Consider the following 24,861-nt stretch of genomic DNA (forward strand, 5'->3'; position numbering starts at 1 on the left):
AGTGTCGTGTACCCCAGGGAGTACTCATTAGTTCAGGAAATTCTAGGAAGGGCCAGAAATGTCCATCTCAAGCTGTCCTCTCTTCTTTTCCTCTGTCTCCCCTTCCCATCTGTCCCCTGCCCCCAAATCCTCATAGTCAGGATCCCAGTCAAACCTACAGACCTTCACTGTAGCCTTTTAGGATTGACTAATTAGGCCCAGATTTCCTTAGGTAGATGGAGGGCATGGGGTATGGAAGGCAGCTGTAAAATTCTGCTCTAGATGTGTTTTAAGGGCCCAGAGAGAACTGGTTCTTTTTTTTTTTTTTAGGTTGGGAGGTACCAGGGATTGAACTCAGGGGCACTCAACCACTAAGCCACACCGTAAGCCCTATTTTGTATTTTATTTAGAGACAGGGTCTCACTGGGTTGCTTAGAGCCTTGTTTTTTTGCTGAGCCTGGCTTTGAGCTTGTGATCCTCCTGCCTCAGCCTCCCCGGCCGCTGGGATTACAGGCATGTGCCACCGCACTAGGTAAGAACTGTTTCTTTTTTGAACTCTGCTCTGGGGCTGTCCTGGTTAGGGAGAAGAGGCTCCACAGCAGCATCACCATGGACCTGACTTAACATCCTGGGAGGTTTGAAGTTCATGTCAGTCATCTAGTCCTTTGGGGAAACCTAGACTAGCCAGAGGAAGGGGTGGCTGTAGTTTTCCTCCTGAGTCCTAAAATTGTGTTTAGAAAATAATTGTAAGTCCTGCTGCACTTCCATTTTTCACCACAAGGTGGCAGTGGACTGCGAAGGAAGAGCGGCTGTCGGCTGGGCTCCGCCTACACAGCTCCTCTGCTGTCTTCCCCTGGAGCCCCCTTGGAAGCATCCTCTTAAAAGCCTCCTATGTCTCCCCCTGCCCTCTTTCCACTCCAGGTCTGTCTGTGGTCCCAACATTGCCTCACCTGGAGATTTCATCACAGCATCCCTCCCCTAGGGCTGGAGTGCAAAGGCCAGGATTTCTGCATTTATCATGCACCAGGCAGCGATCTAAAGTTTTGAACAATCACTGGGCTTAATTCTCAAAACAACTCTACGAGGCAAGCACCAGGGGTTACCCAGGTGGCAGATGGCATGAGGGGGGTGGGAGCAGCTCTGTGGACATAGGGACTCTTCCCCAGTAAACTTTACCCAGAGGCCGAGGCATGGACATGACATTAAGCCACCTCTCTTTCCGTGTCATGAGAAATCTCTGGGCTTTAAGTCAACTCACAGGAAACCTTTTCCCTACTCACATGGGACAAAGCCCCAGGCCGTCCTTCTGACTCTCCCCAAGTGGCAGACAGACAGGCAGATGCCAGGTGATGAGTACCCTGGAGGGCGGCCTTTCTCCAGCCTCAGCCCCTGGGTGCCAGGCACACCCATTTCTTTGCCTTCTCCCAAGAACGTCACTCCTGAAATCGCTCTTGCTTGGTCTGGGTTCCATGTCAGGGGATGTTCCTTTTCTGGTCCTATTCTATCCTCAAGGGCAGGGTTAAAGGATGCCCCCCACCCCATGTAGCCCTAGCCCCCAGTGCCCAGAAGAGTGTGATCTTTCTTGGAAGTGGGGTTTTGCAGGTGTAATTAGTTTAGAGGAGGTCACACTGGAGCAGGGTTGGCCCCTAGACCATTAAGACTAGTGTCCTTATAAATGGCCACATGAAGACAGAGGCTGGGAGAACCCACGTGAAGAATGGAGTAATGCAGCTGCAGACCGAGTGCCTAGAATACTGGCAAGCTACCCGTCTGGGTAGTGAACCATACAGTCCCTCAGCCCTCAGAAGGAACTGACTCCTTGACACCTTGATCTTGAGTTTGATATTGAGACTTTGACCTTCAGCCTCCACAACTGTGAGACGTTGATTTCTGCAACTTAAGCCACGCAACAGCCCTATCAAGCTGATAGAGTCCTAAGTCCTATAACCCTTCTTCAGAGCCCTGGGGGCTTCTACTGTGGCCCATGTCCCTGAGAGATCAAGGAAGGCACAGGATGCTAGTGGCCCCAGAGTGGCCAAGGCTGCAAGGGGCAGACAAAGAGGGTGGAGGGAGGAAGAAGGAAGGAAGTCCTCCCTGATTGAACAAGGTCCCAGCTCCAGGACTGCCGTGAGTGTACAAATGTCCCCCCTTGTTTGGGAGAGGAACAGAGCAAACCCCCATGGGTACCTACACAAGATAACACCAGACCCTGCTCTTTCCTCGTTAGGTCAAGGACTTTCACCCTTTTGCTTGAAGGAAGTGCTGAAGACCTGCTTAGGTACCTACAAATCGCCAGCATCACTACTTTCATAGTTGGGGGCCGTGATTATGTAAAATAAGGGTCAATGGGACCCAAGCACTGTGGCATCGTGACTCATGACAGTGGATCTGAAAGCCTAGACAGCCACTAAGTGACTGCTGGCGGGTAGTACACAGAATGTGGGCAATCTGGACAAATGGGTGCCACACACGCCCCGGGTGGGATAGAGCAGGATGGTGTGGGAAATTTTGTTATGCTACTCTGAGTGGGCACATGATTTAACCCTTATGAATTGTTTACTTCTGGAAGTTTCCATTTAATGGTTTTGAGCCATAGCTGACCCTGGGTAATTGACCCCAGGAAAAAGGAGGCCTACTCTGCTCCCTGATAGTTTCCTCTCACCTGACTTAGCCCATCTCCCAGGGATGGGTGCTGGGACCTGAGTCTTCCCAGAGGCTCTGTGGTCCTAGTGGGGGAAGAATGTATTGAATTTTATTGACAGGTGTCTTTCCTGCACACTCTTGTGCCTGCCCCTGGAACAACCATTCAGTGGTCCTTTTTTTCCTATTTTTCAGATGAGGAAACTGAGGCTTGCGCCTGCTGGCCGGACCCAGCCCCACGGAGCACTGAGAAGCCAGGGAGCAGCTCCATGGGTCCCTAGGCCCTGGCTTTTGGAGCAGAACCCTGTGTCTTGTCTGGGGTGCTGGGTTCCGTCTTTCCTGGAGTAAAGCTCTGGGGTTTGGGGTGGAACAGAGAGCACTACAGAAGCCAGCTGGCCCCCTCTGCCACCTGGGAGCCTGGAGAGCCTTATCACCAGGTTCACTGCTGACTGCATTAAAACCAACAAATGTCCTGTGAACGCCCCTGAGGCCCCCTGGGGCTCCTGGAAGTGAGCTGCTCTTAAACAAAGGGCCACGTGCCACCCTGCCCCCACTGCCCAGGCCCAGTGGGGACAGCAGGTATTTAAGCAAATGGGGAACCGAGACCACAGCTGCCATCAGCACAGGACACTCTCTGTTTTCTTAATTCCCGTCCTCGCTAAATGGTGATTACCAGGGCCTGCCTGGGGCCTGATCCTTCCAGCCACCTGACTTCAGCCAGTGGGGCACCCAGAGAACAGAGCAGCTGGTGGGGCGCACTTCCGGCAGGGGCAGAGCGGGGCAGCAGATGTGAGGCACTGATTATTCTGGGAGGGCTGCACCAGGGACCGCATTTGCACTTCAAAGGGGACAGGCCCCGTGCCCCACCCTGGGACCAGAGTCTGTTCTGAGGAAAATCAAGTTGCCCTGAGTGAGTGACCCACGAGCCCCACCCCCTTCCTAACAGGGGGCGGTTTTAAACAACCCCCAGGAGTTAACAGGCACTCGCTAGACACTCCCAGGGACCCTCCCCTGTCTACCAGTTCTCCTCTCAGTGGGGTCTCTTTCCATCTGGTCTGGGCTGAGGGACTGGGCACTCTGTAATTACACCTTTTGTGTGGATCCTGGACACCCCGTTGTTATGGGTTGAATTGAAACCCGCCCCCCCCCCCCAGATATGGTGACATCCCAACTCCCAGCACCTCAGAATCTGTCCACCTCTCATGCGGGCAGAGGACCAGAGAGGAAACGCCATGGGGAGACAGGGGCAGAGACACAAGCCAGGAAACAGCTGGGAGAGACAGGGACGGATCCTGCCCTTGTGCCTCCCTAGGGGGTGCGGCCCTGCACACTCCCAGCCTCCAGAACTGTGAGAGAGCACATTTCTGCTCTTTGGAGCCGCCCAGTTTATGGGGCTTATGATGGTGGCCCAGGCAAGGAATGGACCCCAAGGGTAGGTAGTACTCTCCTTCTTTAAGGAAGACATTAAGGCTCAGAGAGGCTGCCTGACGTCCCCAGAGTCAGAAAGCTAAAAGTCATGGGCCCCTCTGCTGTGCTCACAAACCATACTTCACGGGGACCAGGCCTGAAGCAGGATCTGGGACTGGCATGACCAGGCCTACTCCTCCCTCCCGGTGGCCCCCCCTCCCCCTCCCCCATTCCCCTGGCCATGAAGCCCCTCAATCATGAAGGTGTGCCCAGGGCCCTGATGCCACATCACTAAATTGAAAGAAAGTTGAGCTTGAAGCACAGAAAGCGCCCCCTCGGCCCAGGTAAACTTCTTTCCCTCCCCGTGCCCTTGTGCGTCAGGCCAGGGCCATAATTTCATGTTTGCGTCTTCTCAACCAGACAGTGAGCTCTGAGGGCAGAACCCTGGAGTTCATCCCCCACCCCCCCGCACCCACTCCCTGCACAACAGTAGATGCTGATTTAATCCGTAGCCTGTGCTGGGCAGGGTTTGGGGATTCAGAAGGAGTTAGCACCCTTACAACTCTTAGAGTGCAAGGAGTGTTGCTTCACCTCCAGGCCCCGGGGAATAGCAGCCTGTCCTCCTGGGAGACAGCAGGAGTTCTGGGCTCTGGTCTGGCCCACAGGACAGGCCCTGGGATCATTAGTCTCCCCTGCAGGTTGTGGGCCTCTGTGAAGTGGGGTCCTCACAGCCCCCTCAGCCTCAGCCGGGAGGATCTTTGCACACTGGAATGCTGTGTACCAGCCAGGGAACTAGTGGTCAGCGGAGGGCTGCTGGGCCCCAGGGTAGGTTCATGTGCCCCTGCCCCAGGCCCTGCAGTCCTGACTGAACAGCCTCCTTGAGCTTTCCCGGCCCTCCCCTCTCAGAGATGCTGGCTGTCCTTCCAGGAAATAGAGGCGCTCCTGGGTAATCAGAGCCCCTGAGCAGGGCTGGCGGATGCGCCTGGTACCTGGGAGGAGCAGGAGGCGGGGGGGTGCTGGATGAAGTCCTACTGAGGGGTACAGCCTGTCTCCCCATCCTTGCCTGAACCTTCTACCTGCAGACCAGGGTGACGTGGAGAGAGAAAGGGCTGTGCCCATGGGCCCTGTCCCTGGGGGCGACCTTGGTCAGGCTGCCGGTTCTTCAGGGCACCTATGAAACGGGATGACACTGCCCGGTGCATCATGAGGTGCCTGCAGGGCACAGGCCTGAAGCCACTTGGGTGATCCCAAGTGTCATCAGAGCCCGCCGGCTTTCCCTGGAGCCCGCAGTGGTGGTCCCCTGCCTCTGAGAGAACGCAGGGCCGATTACTGTGCCCATGAGGGGTGCGCAGAGCAGGGGATCCCTTCCTGGGGCCGAAGTGGCTTTAATGATCTGCACTTGGCTCCTCCGACTGTGAAACGGAGCTCTCCCTGCCCTCCCCCTCCCCCTCCCAGGCCGCCCCCCATTGTCCTGGCCTTTTCTCTGTCCTCTCTGGAGGCACAATAGCCTGGAAATGGCCACTTCCTCCCCATTCAAGCCCAGGCGCCCCACCAGGCAGCCCTAAGTGAGCTCTGAGGGCAGAACCCTGGAGTTCATCCCCCCCACCCAATTCCCTGCCCAGTAGCCGCCTGTGCTGGGCAGGGTTTGGGGATTCAGCAGGAGTTAGCACCCTTACGGCTCTTAGAGTGCAAGGAGTGTTGCTTCACCTCCAGGCCCCGGGGGACAGCAGCCTGTCCTCCTGGGAGACAGCGGGAGTTCCGGGCTTTGGTCTGGCCTAGAGCACAGGCCTTGAGGATCCTAAGGGATCAGAGTCTTGCTTGCCACATCCTTCCCATCACCATGGCCCTGTGGCTAGAGGGAGCTGGGCCCTCGGAGGTCAAGGAGGTGCTCAAGTCATGGAGCTCCGTGGGAAGCCTGTCCCCCTGTCCAGCCCTTTCTGCCTGGTGCTGAGCCCTACCTGGCTATGCTGAGCAGCTGCTGGGCGGGCACTTCTGGGGTGGATGCTATCGTTTGGGTGGGAGCTGTCCCAAGGCTTGGTGGCACTATTGGGAGGTGATGGGACCTTCATGAGGTGGGGCCTAGGTCCTTGGCGGGGGTGGAGTGGGGTGGGGTGGGGGTGTCCTTGAAGGGAATTGTGGGACCCAAGCCCCTTCCTCACTCTCTTTCATTTCTTGGCCACAAGATGTACAGGTTTGCTCTGAAATGAGCTGCCACTGGGATGTGCCATCTTGCCACAGCCCCAGAGCCATGGGGCCAGCAGCTCATGGCTGAGACCTCTGAACCCACATTCACACACATCCACACCTCTCCACATATGTTCACACACACACACACACACACACACACACACACACCCTTACCAAAATAAAATAAAACCAAAACAAACCTTTCCTCTGTTTAAATTAATTACCTCAGGTATTTGTTACAGTAACTGAAAACTGACAAACACAAGGGATAAGTTGGGGCCACTATTCACCTGCAACTGAATCAGCTCTCAGCAGGACACTGGCTCTTAACCCATAAAGCAACCACAGTCAACCACCTTGGCTCACCTGAAATAGAGCCAGCCTCCTATGGACTGAGACCCCTGAAATGGTGAGCCCTTGGGTACACTTTTCCTCCTCCACAGTTGGCTCTGCTCAGGTCCCAGTCCCAGCAGCCACCCACCTGGGGGAGCCCGGAACTCCCACTGACTCCCAGGAGAACAGGCTGCTGTCCCCAGTCCCAGGTCCTGGAGGACCCCTGGTTGGGCTGGAGGTGGGCTACGAATGTCCTTCCCTCCTGTGGTTTGCCGGAGTCCACGAGCAGGTTTGGTCCTTGGCAGTGGGTATCACTGAACATCCACGTGGCTGGATTTAGAGGCAGGGCCACGAGTCACAAGGGTGACCTGTGCCTCAGCTGTGCGGGACTCTGCTGGTCCTGGTGTCACCCATGGAAGACCCAGTGGGTGGGGCGCTGAGACGGTGGAGGCCCTTGGAGGCCGGGGCGGTGGTGAGGGTGCAGAGAGGGGCGGCGGGGAGGTCTGCGGGCCAGGTGGGCACCCACCACCCCTCCCTCCAGTTTGAGGTGCTCGTCCACCCTGCCCGCTGTTCGGGGTATGATGGCTGCCACTCAGCTGTGTCCCTTTCTGAGGGCCATGCCTTCCCAGGGTGGGGAGGACACAGGAAGGGCTGGGATGTGGCGACAGAGTGAGTGTAGGGTCCAAAGGCCCAGCCTCTCACCCCAACCTGGCTGAGGGCCACCCGAGCCCTCTGTGGTGAGGTCATGGGGGCTCCTCCCTCTGCCCCATCCTACTGGCTCCCTCTCCCCAAGGTGTGGCCAGAGAGCTTCCCCCAAGTGTCACCCTCACCTGTGTCCATGCCCCGGACTGGGCCGGACCCCATGAGGGAGGGGCTAGAGGGAAGGTGGAGGAGGAGGTGAGGTGCTTTCCCCATGTGGAAGTGCCCTCCAGCCCTCCCACACTTACACACCCATCCGCACCCACACAACACACCCATGCACACACTCACACACACCCATACAAACACCCACCCATAGCCAACTGATGTCCATGCTCACAGATACACACATCCACCCACACCTACTCACTCCCACACACATACGCACACATCCACACCACACAGACACACGTTCACACGCAGGCACCTACACATAGACTCAAGCCTCATCTTCAATGCTAACCTTTTAAGGCTTCTAGAAACTAGGGAAAGTAGGCTATTTACTGTTTCTCGTGGTGTGTGTGTGTGTGTGTAATGTGAGTTAGTTCAACAGGCTTTTTCCCTTTCTGTCCAGCTGTGCCCTTTGGGATCTCTGAGTAGGAAAGGTCTCCACCCTGCGGACTCCAGGATGGCAGAGGGAGGTGAGCCTGGCGGGGGGCCTTGGGTTGGGGGACTCGACTGGCTTTCCTGCAGCTCGCATCTTTCCGTGATGCCAGCTTGGGCGTGGAGCTGGCCAGCTGGCATCGTCGCAGCCCCTCCTGCTTTCTAAGTGTAGTCTTGAGGCCCGGCCAGACTGGAGCTGGAGCCAGCATCTCCCTGGAAAGCGTGCGCTGTCACCGGGCAGGGCCGGGAAGCTGGCGGGGCGCTGGCTGGGCTGAGGGGGGCAGGAGTGCTCAGCCCTCGCCTCCCCTCCCAGGGTGCCTCCAGCTCCTGGTCTGTGAGCGAAGGGCTTGGGTGAATGTCCCCTGGGGTCCCTGTGATGACCTGTGGTGGAAGCCCTCTATCTAGGATGGCAGCCATCGGAGCCCAGTAGGGCAGGCCGGCCCCCGCTGATCAGCCTGGTGTTTCTCAGGGCTCAGAAGATGGTGGCTCTGGGGAGACCTGGGCCACGTCATGAGCAGTAGGGGAGGAAAACCAGGTGACCTTGATTGTGGTTGGACAGTTGGGCGTTTACCTCCTCCTCCCGCCTCCCTCACTGTCCCCTAAGCCAGCAGAGGAGCCTGGCCATCTCACAGATACTGTTGACTCCATTTGAGGAAGTGCTTTTCAAGATCCACCACTTTGGGCGGATGGGGTGGTGCCCACCTGTAATCCTAGCAGCTCTGAAGGCTGAAGCACAGGGATCACAAGTTCAAAGCCAGCCTCAGCAACTTAGCAAGGCCCTAAGCAACTTAGAAAGACCCTGTTTTTAAATAAAATATAAAAATGTGCTGGGGATGTAGCTCAGTGGTTAAGGACTCCCAGGTTCAATCCCCAGTACCAAAAAAAAAAAAAAAAAAAGAGGTGCCACTTCTTCCTGCTACAGACTTCCTTTTGAAAACTCAAGCCAAAGATGCATTTCTAAGGGTGGATTTTTAAGGCTCTGTGATCCGAAGGGGATAGGTTGAGGGGAGACTGGCCTCTCTGTTGGTATCCAAAGGGGACCTTGCAGGAGGAGTCCGAGCAGAACGTCACCTTTGTGGGGAGGTTAGGGTGGCTGGGCATGGGCACTGCTGTGGGCACCCGGGTCCCAGAGCAGGAGCTGTCTTGGGCCATAGTCAGGACTAGAGCTGCCACTCAGGCACCGGGGACTAGATCCATGTCAACAGGACCTCTCTGCGCTGTGGCTTCCTTACGTGAGCACATGAGGATGCTGCGAGGGTTAAATGCCAAGACAGGTTTGAGAAGTCACCCAGCCCTGGCCCAGGACATGAGCAGGCTTCTCCTCTCCTCAATGTGAGTAGCAGCCCCTTCCCACTGAGCCCTGTGAGTCTCTCTCCAGAAGAACCATCTCAGTATGGGGGAAACCTGGGCCTCGGAACCCCAGGCTATGTGCACCCCACTCCCTGTGCAGCCCGAGAGGCGGCCAGCTGAGTGTAGGCCAAGCGTCCTGTTATTTTTGGAGTGTGGATTTAATTAGCCTCACCTGTCACTGATTACCAAGGCTGTCGTAAGCCTCCTTAGCTCTCAATTAGCTGGGATTGAGGCAGTGGGGCGGGGGTGGGGACCAGAAGGGGGGACGCAGTGGGCTGTGTCTGCGTGTGCACATGTGTAAGCTCGGGCCAGCGTGGGGGGAGAGCTGAAGGTTTCTAACGGCCCCTCTGGGGACAGGGTTTGGTGTCAGCAGGCGGCTCCGACACACCCCCAGCTAATCCCTCTTTGTTTCTTTCTTCCCCAGCTGCGCCCTCTGTCCCAGGGGCTTTCTCCCTCCACCAACCAGCCTTCTGGAGTTGAAAGCCAAGGAGAAAGACGGCAGACTGCTGGAGAGACAGCTGATCAGAGTAAGATCAGCTGTTCTCACGGGGTGGAGCTCTGCCAGGCCAGAGAGCCTGGGCGCCGCTGTAGCTCCTCATGGCCGGAAGCCGGGACTTTACCCCAGCAAAGGCGAATAAATATAGTTACAATGCATTGCAGTCAACAGTAATAATAATAGTAGTAGTACTTTAGCTAGCTTTTATTGGGTATTATCCCATTAAATTATAAAAACAACCCTCTGGCCAGGCGTGGTGGTGCACACCTGTCATCCCAGTGGCTTGGAAGGCTGAGGCAGGAGGATTGTGAATTCAAAGTCAGCCTCAGCAATTTAGTGAGGCTGTGAGCAACTTAACAAGACCCTGTCTCAAAATTCAAAAAAGTTAAAAAAGGCTTGGCTGGGGATGTGACTCTGAAGTGGCACCCCCTTTCTCCCCAGAAAAGTCTTAACTGGGCTTCTCCGGAAATCTTCACCATGGCTGATTTTAGGACTGTCAGCAATAGAGTCTCTGCAAAAGAGTTCAATGTAGATAAACTTCCTATTTTCGTGTTGCCTTGTTTTACTTGGCCACTGGCCGGGAAGAAATCAGCACTCCAGGTGCTGGACAAGCCCTTACTAGTTTCTCACAAACATGTATCCAGTATAGTAGTTTGTAAAAATGTGTAAACAAGGCCTCTGGCCTTGAGCTGGGGCTTCACAGAGATGTCTACATTTTTAAGATAAGAGAAGTTACCAACTGGGCTCCATGGTAACAGCTGTCAGGGGGAGGAAAGAAAGGGGAGAAGAAGCTCCCTCCTTCTCAGGTGTTGTCCTTGAAGGGTTAAGTTGCCCAGAACAGTGAAAGAAAAAGCTGCTTTTATGTGAACTTCTGCAGACTGTGAACTTCTGAGCCCCTCCCCTTACATGCTGGGTATAAAACTCTGAAACTACCTGAACTCAGGGTTCAGGGGATTGATTGATTACAGCAAAAGCTGTGCCCTCTGAACCTGGCTGCAGCCAAATAAAACTGTTTCCTGCTCTCTTCAGTGCCCTACCTCGTCTGTCCCTACAGTAGCTCATGATTAAATGCTCCTGGGTTCAATCCCTCATACCAAAAAGAAAAACAAAACAACAAAAAACAACCCTCTGCAGAACAAAGAGATTAAGCCAATTCTCTAAGGTCACCCAGCTCAGCAGCTGGGGAGTCTGCAGGTGACCTCTGCCAATTCTGATTCTGCTGGGCTGGATGGCAAAGTGGGGTCTGACACAGGAATTCCACTTGGTGCACGGGACTTGTGGTGACAGTAAATGGGATGTTTTTTAAGAACTCTCTGGTCTCTGTGGTTAGATTCAGGTTTGCCATGATAGGTATTAGAACCATAAAATGGAGAGGCCTTCGAGCCAGTTGGGAGGGCTGGACTTCATTCTGCGATGAGTGGGGAGCTGGCGAAGGTTTTGAGCAGAAAGGGGGCTTCCTGGAAGAAGCACTGGGGCATAACCCTGAGCGCTGTGCATCGGGGGAGTTCAATGGACCAGAGTGGGAGTCAAGAAACCCGTGGGGTTACTAGAGCTGTCAAGGTGACCAGTTGTCACATTGGGAATGCCCTCTCTTCTTTCTGGGCCCTGCTGTTGGGAATCCGAGGCAGTTGGCATTTGAAGGCATCTAAGATGTCTTGGATGTCCTGCAATTCTTTGGATGACCCCAGCTGGGTCAATAGATGCAGGAGGAAAAGGGAGTGGTGAGGAGGCTTTCAAGAGTGGGTTATTGCCAGGCATGGTGGTGCGCACCTGTCATCCTAGTGGTTCAGGAGGCTGAGGCAGGAGGGTCGCAAGTTCAAAGCCAGCCTCAGCAAAAGCGAGGTACTAAGCAACTCAGTGAGACCCTGTCTCTAAATAAAATACTAAATAGGGCTGGTATATGGCTCAGTGGTTGAGTGCCCTGGAGTTCAATTCCTAATACCTTCCCCCAAAAGAAAAAGAGTGGGTTATTTTACAAGACCCAGGTCTGAGTGAATAGAGAGGATGATGGTGGGGTAGAAATCAACCTCTTTCCAAAGTGGCAGGAGAGATCCATGGAATGTAGATGGCCAGGACAAGGTCTCAATGTGCCCAGGGGCTCCTCCCCAAACAACAGCAGCATCCCACAGGCCTGGATGACATCCTTGAAGCCGAGCGTTTCTTAACCTCGAAAGAAGCTCTTTGGATTTTAGCAGCCCTCTAAGGACTAGGGCCTTTCACAAAATTTCACCTTTCCTTTTCGGGTGTGGAAGAGCGATGATGTTTAATGCTTAAGGCTTCTCAAAGGAGTGGGAGGAGCTTGTTTTAGGTGGGAGGAAGGCAAGGTCACAGGTGGCCCAGGAAGAGGTGTGTGTGTGTGTGTGTGTGTGTGTGTGTGTGTGTGTGGTGGAGGACAACGTCTGGAAAGGAATCTGGTAAGGTGTCTGCCGAGGCCCTCAGAAGAGAGGAGAATTCCAAGCACAGAAGTTAAGAAAGGTCAGTGGCTGGCAGTCTCTCAAAATGTTAAAATCCAGGGGCACCTGTGGCTCTCCAACTTTCCCCAGGTACCAGAGTACTCCCTCACCACACTCCAGAGGCCTGAGGAGACCACCCTGCCTACGTCCTCTGTGACACTCACTGTGACGACACATTATCTTATTTTCCTGTTTCCTTCCAGAGTGTGAACACCAAAAGGAGAAAGGACCTTGACTGCTGTAGCTATCCCTGTGTTTCTGGCATCTGGAACAAGGTTTGGCATACAGTCGGAGTTGAAGAAGTGTTTATTGAATGGATTTATGCGTGCATGATCGAGTGGTGATATTTCAGGCCCTGAGACACCTGGGTGGGGGAGAAGCTTGGGGGCAGCATGACCTTCATGAAATAACCGAGAAGACACCTGTGCTGAGGCTGCTGAGAGGGCGGCCGACGTCCCTCCCGCTTGTGCACTGAGTCTCAGGCTGGATAAAAATACCCAGAGCCGTGCCTCGGATGCCGGCGGAGGCTGGGGACTGAGCTGCTTCTTGTCAGGGGAAGGAGCCTCTCTCTTTTTCTGTCTCTCTTTTGTTCTTCTTATTTTTATTTTTTCTAGAATAAGGAGGTAGGGATTCTCTAGGACTAGGCTTGGGTTTGCTGCCCCTCCTGCTGGGACAGCCTTGGCCCTGGCCCTGGCCCTGCCCAGCCAGGCAGGGGCTTGCTTTTATGTTATTCCCAGTCCTTGGGCTGGGCAGAAGCTGGTGGGATGGCCCATAAGGAGGTTGCTGGAGGGTGCTTTTCATCTACTTCTAGACCTTGTGATGGACCAACCTTGACTTTAGCTACTTAAAAATGCTGCCGTTGGATGTGCAGGGCAGGGGGTGGGGGCAGGATTCAGGCAGGCAGCGTGGGGAGCCAGGCTCTGCTCCATGTGGCCTGTCCAGCAGCACTGGACTCAGGATCCCCAAGAGTATAACAAGGGAAGGGGCCAGGCCTCCTATACTAGGTTGAAATCGGCCCCTGCTGGGTCTCACTGGCTCTAGTGGGTACCCAGTGGCTACCCAGTGTGTGGTGGTGGGAGGCACATCCCCCAGTGGGCAAGGTCACCCAGAGGTCATCGTAGGCCTGTCATGACCCCTTTGCCCCAAGGCTGCAGCTCTTGGAACTAGAGGAAGTCTCTTGTCCTGATTCTGCCTCTTTGGGGGGGCCGCTGCACCCCACCTTTCTGCCTGTCCAGAACCCGCTGCTCTTGCCTCCTGGGCTGGCAGCAGGGAGCCCTCCGCTCACCGTGCCAACACCATCCTGGAGATCCATGTCTCCCCTTCTCCTTCCCACCCTCTGCTCCTCTATGTCCCACCCCCACCCAAGGTCATCCCCTGCCTGCCATCCTCCCTGGTCACCAGCCCCTATTGACCTTCCCGGCTCAGGGGCATTGCCCTGTGACCCATGTGCTCTGTTGTAGCCTTGAACTTTTAATTCCCTCCTTAAAGGTTCCCTTTGTCTCCTGCACCTGAGTGACAGCCCCTTGGGCCCAGAGTCTAACTAAGCCTAGAACAGTAGGGAATGCTTGTCAAGGTGAACTGGTACCAGGCAGGCGGGACAGATGGCCACTATGGTGACAGTACCTTCCAACTAGGGCCCAGGGTGGTGGCAACAATAGCCACTCTGGTCTCTTGCCAAGGGGCCATATGCACCCGAGCAAGTTGCTGGCTGGTGACGGGAGCAGCTGGTGGGAGACAGGAGGGGTGCAGGGTTGGGGCTGGGCTGTCTTGGAGAGAGCCCTGTGACTCTGCAAGGCACTTGTCCCCTGGTCCTTCCTGGCCTTTTTCTGGGGCGGGCCCAGGACCACGTTGCAGATGAGATCAGTGGGCTGGTGAGGGGGCAGGGCCAGCTGAAAGTGTCTGACCCCTTCATGTCCCTGGGCTGCCTTCTCCAAGGCTTCCTCCCCTCCCTGGCTGCCAAGAAGGAACGTGGCATTCCTGTCCGAGGGAGCAGTCTCAAGGAGTGGCCACACCGCAGTGAAGTGGGGGGCGGGGAGACATAAGTGGCGGTGGAGAGCGTGAGAAATGGCATTCTTTATTCATAAATAAAAACATAAAATTACCAGAAATAGTTTACATGGCCAAAAAGTGACATCAAAAACAAAATAAAACGAAGCTGTCAAAAGCAAAGCAAACCAGAAACAACAAAGAGGAAAAGAACTATGTACACAGCCTTCCAAGTACCATTCCATCAAGGCCAGCTTCTACCCCGCAGCGGCAGCACGAAGAGCCACTGAACAGAGCGGGAAAGGGGGCCCTCGTGGCCAGGGGTGCTCAGACTTCCCCAGGCCGGCCTGGCTGCCCTTGAGAGATGGCCCAGGCAGGGGCCAGGGACAAGAGCTCAGCAAAAGTCTCTCAGGGCAAAGCTGCCAAGCCTCCAGTCCCCAGCTGAGCTCAGAGCCCTGGGGCTAGGAAGAATATACTGTGAGGTGCCCCTGGGCGTCTGGCTCTTCTGAGGCCCCAGGCCGTCCCTCCTTGGTGGGTGGTGTGGAATGACCTCTCTCTGCAGAGAGCTGGAGCATCTTCAACCCAGGCAGCTTTGGGGGAGCACAGCAGGTCTGAGTGAGCAAGCTGGCCCGGGGCATGAGCCTGCACTCCCCAGTTCCTGCTCAACCTTGCTATTCACAGCCTCCCTCTGAGAGGCTGGGCGGGGCGGGGCCCAAGAGTGGCAAAGGTGCCTTTCAACAGGGAAGGGAAGAAACCCACTGGAAGGCCCGGTTGCTAGGTTACAGCTCACTTGTGTCGGGTGCATCCTTAGGCCGCCCTGGGGCCTTGGGCTAGTGGCAGCCCAGGAACAGCTTCTGCCATCTTGGATGCTGGGCAAAGCCTGGGTGGATGTGTCTGGGATGGGATAGGGCAGGGACATGGGGAAGATGGAGGTCCCTGTGAGTGGGGGCACACACACTGAGGTGGAGAGCAGGCTTTGTCCCCAAGGGCCTGTCCTGGCCTTAACATCACCTCTTCTCGGGCCAGATCTTGAGGGCAGAGCACTAGGCTTCTGGCGACTTGGGTGGGGGGTGGGAGCAACCAGTCTCCTTCTCTCTCTCTGTGGAGCATTCTCACTGGGAGAAAGGACTCAAGGCACAGGCTGGTGGAAATGGAGGAACCAACGGCCATGGGACAAAGCATGGGGTGTCTTTAACCAGGTCTAAACTGTGCCCGTGGAGGGTACTGCCCTGGGGGGGGGGGGAGGTGGTTCTGGGTGTGTCCATCCCAGCCTCAAGTCCAGTCTGTGGCTAAGAGCAATGGTGTGACATTCCAGAGGACCGCCCCTGTCAGGCAAGGACACAGGACAGCCACAGTTGGAAGGCAGCGCTAGCTAGCCACAGGGATGGTGCCCTGCCCCCAGCCCACCCCTAGTGCAAGATGTGGTGCAAGGGAAGCAGCCCCCGACTCCCACCCCAGACCTCTCAGGCCAGCATACAGGAAGCCGCACTGGGGGACTGCTCCCAGACTGTCAAGAACCCAGACTCTCCCAACCTGGCCTCTCCTACACCGCGGCCCCTCTCAGCAGACAGGCAGAGTCACAGGGACCCAGCAAGGGCTGGCTTTCCTACCAACAGCAGCTGTGGTTAGGAGCAAAAATAGATGGAGCAGCCTGGCCGGCTGCTAGATCTGGCTTGTTTCTGAAAAGACAAGAAAGGGGGTGGAAAAAAAAAAAGAAGAAGAAGAAAGAAAGAAAATTCCCTGAACCAAGCAACTGCTCTCTTCACCCATCTCTGGACATCTTCAAAAGACAAACCCCAGCCGCCCACAGTGCCCCTGAGGAAGGCTGCAGATTCGTTACAGCCTGAGGCTCCTGTGAGGCTCCAGGAGGTTGGGGGAAGGGACAGCAGGTGGCCTGAGGCTGTTTGTTCAGAAGGCTGTGTGTGTCCCCTGTCCTATGTCCTTGCTATCCTCCCTGATGGGGCTCCAGCCTGCCAGCACTCTGGGGACCATCCCAACCTGTGAAGACTCAGAACTTAGCACCACAGATGCTAAGAGGGAAGAGATGCCCCTGAATGGGGCTAATGGGCAAAAGAGGGAGATGCCCAGATTGCAGGTGTACCATCTGAGTAGGTGGGTTATATTTGGATCCAAGCAAAATTTGATGCTTGGGAAGGGAAATCCTTGCAGAGGGGCCACTGGCCAACTCTGACCCAGTCAGGGACTTCTCGGCCTCAGTTCCAACTGGAAAGATCGGGAGGTACTCCTGGTATAGCCGAAAGCCAAACCCTCAGTGTCCCTTTCCCCACACCCATCCCAGAGTCTCAGTGTCTATGGCTTGAGGAAGAGTGGTCACTGAGGTCAAAGGCCACCAGCTGTTCAAAGGCTGTGTAACTCCAGTTGGACGCTGCACCCCATTATCTGCCACTGGTTCTCGCTGTTCAGCTTCCCAGACCCCAGACCTCTGCAGGTCTCACGGAGGCTCCACACAGCCAGGGTGCCCAGCATCAGCTCCCTTCCGCGGCTTGATGGGCTGTGGGTTCTCCACCCCCCACCCCAACCCCTGCACCTTCAGGGGCCAGAGAAGAGCAGCTCAGCTTAAGATGAGATTCCAAGGCTTCTGGTCATACATGGCTTCTTTCTATTCCCAAGGCCTCCTGATGTGTCCAGGGGACTAAACAGGCTTGGGGATAAGAATTGGAAGGGAGCTTCTGTCCCTGCAGTGGCCACTGGGGCTTCCCAGCAGTCGCCCACTTCACTGCTTTGAACAAAGGCCAAGGTTTAGGGAGCCCTGAACCAGTGCGTGGGGATCCCTGTACCCATCACTGGGAGAGCTGGGGGTCGCTGGTCCGGGCTGGTGAAGCTGGAGCAGGGAGGAGAAGGGGAAGAAGCCTCCTCCTGGCCCCTGCCCACCACCTGTGGCTCCTGGACCTGTGTCTAGGAGGTGGCTTCTCTCAGAGAGGCCCGAGTGGCTGAGCAGCTGAGAAGGGAGGGGGGCCCTCCTTGAACAGGGGAGGGGGGGACCCTTGCCTCCGGGTACCAGGTCCCCAGCTCTGTCTCCCCAGGCTGGTCCCTCAGATCTCAGTGGCTACGATGTCCTCGTAGGGGATGTCAGCTCCTTCCAGGTCGATCTCAAGGGGCTCCCCGGCCCCGTCCCCGCGAGCCAGCTGCTGCAGGGCCTTCTCCAGGCGCTGGTTGCGCTGGTGCATGGCCAGGTAGCTCTGCTGCAGTTGCCTCTGGTACTGGATCACCTTCTCCTTCTCCTCCTTCCACACCTGCCGCTCCTGCTGGAAGCCCGAGGACATCTGGTCGTGGCCTTGCCTCTCCTCCTTCAGCTCCGCCCGCAGCCGCTCCAGCTCCCGCTGCAGGGCGGGGATGTCCTCCGAGAAGGTGGGGCTGACCGCCGCCGGGCCCAGGGCCGCGCTCTCCCGCTGCAGGGCCGCCTGGGCGCGCAGCTCCAGCAACTCCTGCTCCAGCAGGTTCACCTTCTCTCGCAGCAGCTCCGACTCGTTCTTCTTGCGCTGCAGCTCGTTCTCGCAGACCTCCAGCTCCAGGCCCTTGGTGCGCAGGGCGCTCTCCAGGTCCTGGGTCTTCAGCTCCATGCCCTCCAGCCTGCCCCGCGCGTCCTTCAGCTGCGCCTTCAGGCTGAGGATCTCGCTGGCCTTGGCGTTCACCTCCGTCTGCGACTCCTTGAGCTGCTGTTTGAGGAGGGAGATCTCGCCTGACTTCTGGCACACCTGCCGGGGTTGGGGGTGGAGAGAGAGTGCCAGACATCAGTGTCCTTGCCCCAGGCGAAGGGACATCTCAACCGCCTGGAGGGACCAAGCTGCTCCAGACCAGGGGGCTGGCTGCCTGGAGATACTGGTCCCAAGTCCGTTGCCTGGGCAACCGGGGATGGCCGAGCCCTCTTGGGCGATCTTTTCGTTCTCCTGTGCCTCTTGAATTTCCCCAGGGACCGACTCACCCTTGATTCCGAGTCCAGACCACAGTCTTTGCCCAAAGCCATGGCCATTGGCAACTCAAAGATCAGTGGTCCACTCTGCCTACTGCTGCCAACCCCCTCACTCACCTTTGACACCAGTGGTGCTGGCTTCTCTGCCAAACCCTCTGACCTCACCCCTGCACGTACCCGGCCCCCTGCTCTCCTCTGCTGCTGCTGCCCTGATGAACCCTGGTGGCTGGTCCAACCTGCCGCGCCACCAGAGCACGAGCTACAGGCTTTTCCCCGCTTCACTCCTCCTCCACCCCCACACCTACAACAGTTTGGCCAAACGCAGTGACGACTGAGAGGCTGAGGCAGAAGGATCGCAAGTTCAAAGCCAGCCTCAGCAGTTTAGCCAGGCCCTAACTTAGTGAGACCTGTCTCTTGAAAAAAAGCCATGATGAAAAACCCAAGGCATGTGTCTCTGTCCAGCTGCCTGTGTCTCAAGAATGAATAGAGGCCAAGGCCTGGACTGGCAGAATGGACTCTTAGAACTAGTCTGGAGATCACCTTCATATTTTCTCACTTTTCCCTCCGGGAAGAAGCTCCTCCTTGCTCCCGAGGAAACACTGCTCAGTCTACAGGAGACTCAGGCCCACCTGTCATGCATGGCTGAGGCCAAGAATCTCTTCCCAAGGCCAAGTGCTATTATAGGCTGGATCTTGAATGTCACCCCAAGGTCCATGGGTTAAGTGCCTGGTCCCCAGGGCGATGCTACTGAGAGGTGGTGGAAGCTTTAAGAAGTGTCTTTAGATCACGCAGGGTGTGCCCTAGAAGAGGATTGTGGGGCCCTAGCCTCTTCCCCTCTCTCTCTCTTCGGGTCCCTGGTTTTGAGGTGATTTTGCTCCATCACACACTCCTGCCATGATGTGCAGCCTCTCTGTAGGCCCAAAGCAAAATGGGCCAATTGATCTGGGACCTCCAAAACTGTGAGCCAAACACAACTTTTATTTTTATAAGCTGATTATCTCAGGTATTTTGCTACAGGGACAGAAAGCTAACTAACACGCCAAGCCTGCATTTGTTTCCTGGAGGGAGCAGCACAGAATCGTGGTGAAATCATGGGCTGGCTTTGAACCTGACTCTGTGGCCTATGATCTGGGTGATCTGGACACATTAACATGGTGGCAATATGGTGTGGTTATTGAAAATGTGAACTCTGGGTCCATACCATTAGGATCAAATCCTGACTCTGACCTTAATATGTATCAGACCTTGGTCAAGTCACTTAACTTGCTGTTTGCTATTATAGACTCTCTGAGCCTCAGTTTCCTTGATTGTAAATTGACGAATAGTTACAATACCTACTGCAGAGAGTAACTGCAAGGACTAGAAGAGAGAACTTGGCACGTAATAAGCTAAAGTAGGTTTAGAATGATGTCATCATCATGGCATATTATTAAGTCATTATTATTATCATTTATTTTTTGCAGTACTGAGGATTAAACCCAGGAGTGCTCTACCAATGAACTATGTCCCCAGCCCTTACTAAGGCAGGCTGGCTTTGAAGTTGTGATCTTCCCAAGTAGTTGGGTTATAGGTGTGTCTGTCCACCATGCCCAGCCTATATTCTTTATTTAATTTTATTGTTTTACCAAGTACCCTGAGTGGACAAGCGGGGAACAAGATCACAGCAACGTCCACCTAGTTGCTGACTGGACAAGGATGGAGACCGAGGGCCAGTACTCACTACACATCTCTGCGAAGTTCCAAAGTGGCTGAGAACAAGGGTTGGGTCTGCTGTGGCCACACAGATGGGAAGAGGACAGGTGTAGCAGGGTAGAAGAGACCGTCCCTTCTCACCTGGCCAGTTCCCCTCCCATCTCTCCCATGGAAAGGATCCCTTCACTTCTCCTCCTGAGAACCCTGTCACCTCACTGTCCAGGACAAGGGCAGGAAGCTCTGAGGTGATCAGATTTTACTGAGGGAGGGCCACCCCACCTTGGCCTGCTGCTGGTCTAGACACAGGGCCCTCATCTTCCCCAGGCAGGGTGCTTTGGGGCCAAGGACATCGCTGCTGAGTGCACAACCCACCTGCCCTCCCATCCCCTGGGACTGTTCAGTTGAGAGAAGCTGCCTCCTGACCAGTGGGGTGCCGTGCCCCCAGCGTCTCCATAGCCGGTCCAGGCGGTCCAGGCGGTCTGGAGTGTGTCTGAGTGTGTGTGTGTGTGTGTGTGTGTGTGTGTGTATGCACACGTGTGCATGCAGGTGTCTCCTTTCCCTCCTGTGCTGTGTGCCCCTCTCAACTCACCAACCCCGGGCTCCACTCACACTTCTGCCAGGAGGGGCCCCTTCCATTGCTGAGACCTGGCACTACCTGGCCACTCTTATGAGTGGGTGGGGTCCTTTTCCTTAAGACCGGCAAACAACTCCCACTCTCTCTTGGGTCCTTGGACCTGATGAACCCGGTGTCCTTTTGAACTTCCGGTAAGCAGATGAAGTGAGTTCTGCCCTCGGACAGCCTGGCTAGGCCTCCGTGTCTGGGTTCCCCAGTGATTCAGCCCATAAACTCAGTTCCGGAGGCCACAGGGGTGATGGTGGAGACAGAGGAGGGAACCGGGAGCTGAGTGCATCCCCGTCGCAGTTAACCAGGGAGCCCCTTCCCTGGGTCACAAAGCTGGCCCTTTAGTGTGTGCAGACAGGCAGCAGAGGGCGGGCCACCCCCAGCCCCGGACTGTGATGCAGCCTCACCTCCCACTGGGTCTCCTCCAGTGCAGGCGCCAAGTTGGTCTTCTCGCGCTCGTAGGACCTGAGCTTGGTCTCCAGCAGGTCCTGCTCCTTCATGAGGCTCTCCAGCTCCTGCCGCAGCTGCCACTTCTCCTGCTGCAGCTGCAGCACCTGCAGGTGCAGCACTTGCTGCGTGCGCTGGTTCTTCTGCGAGGCCTGCTTCAGCTTGCTGCTGCTCTTGGGCTCGGGGCCCTCCGGATCGTCCCTGCTGCCGTCCCTGCTGCGCCGGGCGCGCTCCTCCAAGGCCGGCCCCGAGGCGAACTCCTTCTCCTCAAAGCTGCGCTGCAGCTTCTGCAGCGCGCCCTCCCTCTGCCGCAGCTTCTGCTCCAGCTCCTGGACCGTGCACTCGTCCGTGGAGATGGGGGAGCGCACGCACGAGGAGCTCTTGTCCGCCTTGGCCGGGTGGGCCAGCTTGCTGCCCCCGTCGGAGAAGGACAGAGCCTTCAGGCTCATCATGTTGCTGTCCTGCAGGATGATGCCCTGCGTGATGTTGTGCGCCGAGCCCCCGAAACGGCTGGTGGGCCCCACGGGCATGACCAGCGGGTCCAGCTGGTAGCTGCTGCTGGTGCTGTGCGTGGGCAGGCTGGACATGGAGTTCCGGCCCGAGTCGGACAGCGCCCCGGAGCACAGGCCCGGCTTCAGCTCCTGCTCCTTGGGCTTGTCCGGAGGGGCCAGGTGCAGCTGGTGGCTGGCACTTTCGGGGGAGGAGTGGAGGACGGTTCCCGAACGCGGCAGCACCGGTTTGAAGGCCGTGGGCCTCACTGCCCCCTTGTCTGAGCCCTGGGGAGGCAAAGAACCATATTGACCTCGAGTATTTCCTCTGGCTCTGCCCTCCTCCTCCTCCCCATGGGGTATGTGTGCCGACCTCCCAAGGCACAGGAGCTCAGAGGCCAGGCGGTACCCTTCTTGGTCAACAGCCTTGCTGGCCTATTGCGGTGACCATCTGAAAGGGAGGAAATCTTCAGTACCTGGGGAATGTCCTTAACAGTTGTCCTTTACACTAACTTAACGGGCACTGTTCTATGACACAGCAACCTGCCCACAGCCTGTCCCAGCCCCTTTGAGAAGACAAATGCCATTTATGTTCACTGAGATGTCAGCTGCTGCTCTGGGTGTCTGTGTTTGAGGTCAGGGCCCTGGGCTGGACAAGCAGGGGTCCATGTGTGTTGGTCAATCCCTCTTGCCCTTTGTGGCCACTTCCGGTCATCCTGCAGCAAGAACCCTAACACATCCTCTGCTCGGCTGGGAGGATCACTGGGAACAACAGCCCTCTTTTAAACTTGTAATTTCCATAGGTAGAGTCCTTTCACATTGTTTAAAAGGCTTCAAGATTTATGCAAACATAACGGGCCCTTTCCTAGTACAGGTTGAACCGAATCAGAATATCCCAAATCCAAGATGCTGCCGATTCAGAAACTTTTCGAGACCTGACATGGGGCCCCAAGTGGAACATTTCACATCATGAAATTTCATTTGTGCACAACTTATTAAAAACGCTGTGTAAAATTACCTTCAGGCTCTGTGCATAAGGTGTATATGAAACAAACAAATTCATGTTTTGACTTGGGCACCATCCCCAAGACAACTCATTATGTGTTCATACATATTCCACCTCTGGTCCTCAGTATCTGATCCTTGGATAAGGGATACTCAACCTGTGTATCAAAGCCATGGATCTGCTCCTACAAGACGGACAGGAACTGGATAGGAAAATTGTTTTCAGTATCTACTATGGGGACTTACGAGTGCTTGAGGCTGGCATAAAGCCTAGACTTCTGAAATCCCAGGACTCTTTGCCTACATCATTGTTAAACAAAATCCCAGTCCTTATTGAGCTAAAGATGCCTCCAGGCCTGGCTTGATCAAGGAGCTACTGCACCTGGGCAGCAAATGAGAAGACGCACCTCCAGGAGTCTGCAGGAGGGAGAAGATGCTGACTCCTCCCAGCTGCTCTTGCAGATGACAACAGACCCCCCCCTCCTCTCTTTGCCTTTGAGAATGCAACTGGTTGTCCTACCTTGACAGTCCAGGCACATCCCTGTATAGCTCAGAGAGGCCTGAATTTCCCCTTGGCTCTTTGCTGAAGAGCTGACCCATGACATTCAGCTCAGGGGGACCGACCAGCTTTCATTCCTTGTCCAGCCTTTGATCTGTGATGAGGCTGAACTTTCCCCCCTCACCCCTGCTGCTTCGGCCTCCTGGAGAGAGGTGACCACTGTACCCTTCTCCGCCTCTTCTCTTCCCACCCAACTCCCGTCCCCCCTCCCCCTACTCCTGTCCTCCTCCCTGCCAGGGACCCCCACTTACCATTTCTAGCTGATTGGAGAAGGGCATGAGCTTGGGTGGAGTGGATGGGTCAAAGTCCACCCCAGCCTGGCCCCCGATGTCCCCACTGGACAGTGCCGTGTAATCTGGGCGGTGGGAGCCCCGGGCCTTCTGGCTGACCTTGATGTAGAAAAAGTCCTCGCTCTTGCCCATTTTGGAGCTGGACTTGCCGTGACTGGAGTCCTGGGAGAAGCCGAATCTCAGCAGCCCGTCAGAGTACCTGTTGAGCTTCTTGAGGTGGGAGGACTTGCGCAGCTTGTACTGCGAGGCCCGGCAGTGCTTGCTGTGGAAGCTGTGGCCGGAGATGAGGCTGCTGACGCTGCCCATGGTGACCTGGGGCCAGGGACGGGCAGGGCGGGGCGGGGGCCTGGCGTGGCGGTGGCAGCGAGGGGTGATGCTGGCTCCGCGAGGGGACTGCAGTCATAGCAAAACTCTTGCAGAGCCTGGGAGAACCATGGACCTGGAAGGAGATGCAGACAGAGGTTAGCCTGGGCCGGGCCGGGCACTGGACATTGTCTTTGACATTGATTTCAGGAGGGCAGCAGAGAAACGTGGGCAGATGCCAGCTCCGTCTCTGCCACCAGGAGCCCCCTCGGGGCGAGGTGCTGTTCCACGCACTGGGGTGTCCATCAGAGCCCCAAACACTGAGCTCCTGCAACTTAGGCTCAGCGTGCAGTTGACAGGCCACACACAAGTCAATGATCTCAGAGCCCGAGCGGAGCCAGGATGACAGAATTTAAGGACAGGGTTGTTCCACCAGTGGAGGGCTCTGGTGTCCCTGTATCCCCATACTGGGGGCTTGATCCCCAAAGTCATAGGTTAATGGTGTCGGAAGGAGGAGGAACAGAGACTGGCAAGGTTGCTGTCAGCACCACCTGGGGACCCTGCAGAGCTCCACCAGCAAGAACACTCTCACCTGTGTTCTTTATAAGTTACCCAGTTTGTGGTATTCTGTTATAGCAACAGAAAATGGACTCAGGGAGTGTAAGGGAAGTGTCTCCATCAGGGTAGCATTTAAGAACTCAAGAAAATGAAGGGCAAGCCATGTGGAAATCTGGGGGGACCGAGCTCACCAGGAAGAACTCCACATTTAAAGCCCTGAGGCTCTGAGGCAGATTGTGCCTGGCTACCTGAGATCAGTGGGGAGGCCAACCTGGCTGGAGAAGTAGCAGTCAGGGAGCCAGCAGGGGCCCCTGGCTGCAAGGGCATTGGCTTGATTCTAAGAGGAGTCCCAAGGGGCTCTATGCAGCCAGCAATTTCATCTGACATGCTAGGAAGGTCACTGTCCACAGCTGGATGGAGAAGAGGCTAGTGAGGGGCTGGGGCAGAATTGGGGGGCCAATTAAGTGAGTGACTAATGCAGCCATCTTGGGGTGGCAGATGTGCATTAAATTTTAGATATAATTTTAAATTTGAGCTGATAGAATTTGCAAAAGGATGGGGTATAAGGAAGTGAGGAAAAAAAAAGAAAGGAATCAAGAAAGTTTTTAAAAATAGAAGGAAAAAAACAAAAATACTGAAAAAAAAAATGACATAAAGAATGCCAAATGTTTTTATCCGAGCAGGCCAGAAGCAGAAAGGCCACAGACGGAGCCAGTGTAGGGGGAAATAGAAATTTGGTTTAAAACGGTAAGTTTTCAAAGCCCATGTGGCATCCAAGGAGTGAAGAGGTACACGGCAGGAGAAGGTGAGGGAGGAAGTGAGAGAGGAAGTGA

The 24,861-nt window shown here is 55.7% G+C and overlaps 1 protein-coding gene across 1 annotated transcript; it reads right to left on the reverse strand.

The window, feature by feature from the left end:
* Positions 1 to 17,164: 17,164 nt before the first annotated feature.
* On the reverse strand, positions 17,165 to 23,488 carry Lzts1 (leucine zipper tumor suppressor 1). Its single transcript, XM_027927212.2, has 3 exons — positions 23,129 to 23,488; positions 20,786 to 21,601; positions 17,165 to 17,849 (listed from the first exon to the last, which is right to left on the reverse strand). Exons 1-3 carry the CDS (start codon positions 23,471 to 23,473, stop codon positions 17,187 to 17,189), a joined length of 1,824 nt encoding a protein of 607 aa, XP_027783013.2. The 5' UTR covers positions 23,474 to 23,488; the 3' UTR covers positions 17,165 to 17,186.
* Between the last annotated feature and the right edge of the window lie 1,373 nt (positions 23,489 to 24,861).

Source organism: Marmota flaviventris, chromosome 3, assembly GCF_047511675.1.
Source record: "Marmota flaviventris isolate mMarFla1 chromosome 3, mMarFla1.hap1, whole genome shotgun sequence".
Taxonomy (NCBI): Eukaryota; Metazoa; Chordata; class Mammalia; order Rodentia; family Sciuridae; genus Marmota; species Marmota flaviventris.

Excerpts from the sequence above, each read along its gene's own strand:
- Lzts1 (XM_027927212.2), bottom strand. The coding sequence starts at position 23,473 with ATGGGCAGCGTCAGCAGCCTCATCTCCGGCCACAGCTTCCACAGCAAG. Across the intron at positions 21,602-23,128 it reads TCTCCAATCAGCTAGAAATG|GGCTCAGACAAGGGGGCAGT; the intron begins GTAAGTGGGGGT and ends TTGCCTCCCCAG. Across the intron at positions 17,850-20,785 it reads TGGAGGAGACCCAGTGGGAG|GTGTGCCAGAAGTCAGGCGA; the intron begins GTGAGGCTGCAT and ends CAACCCCGGCAG.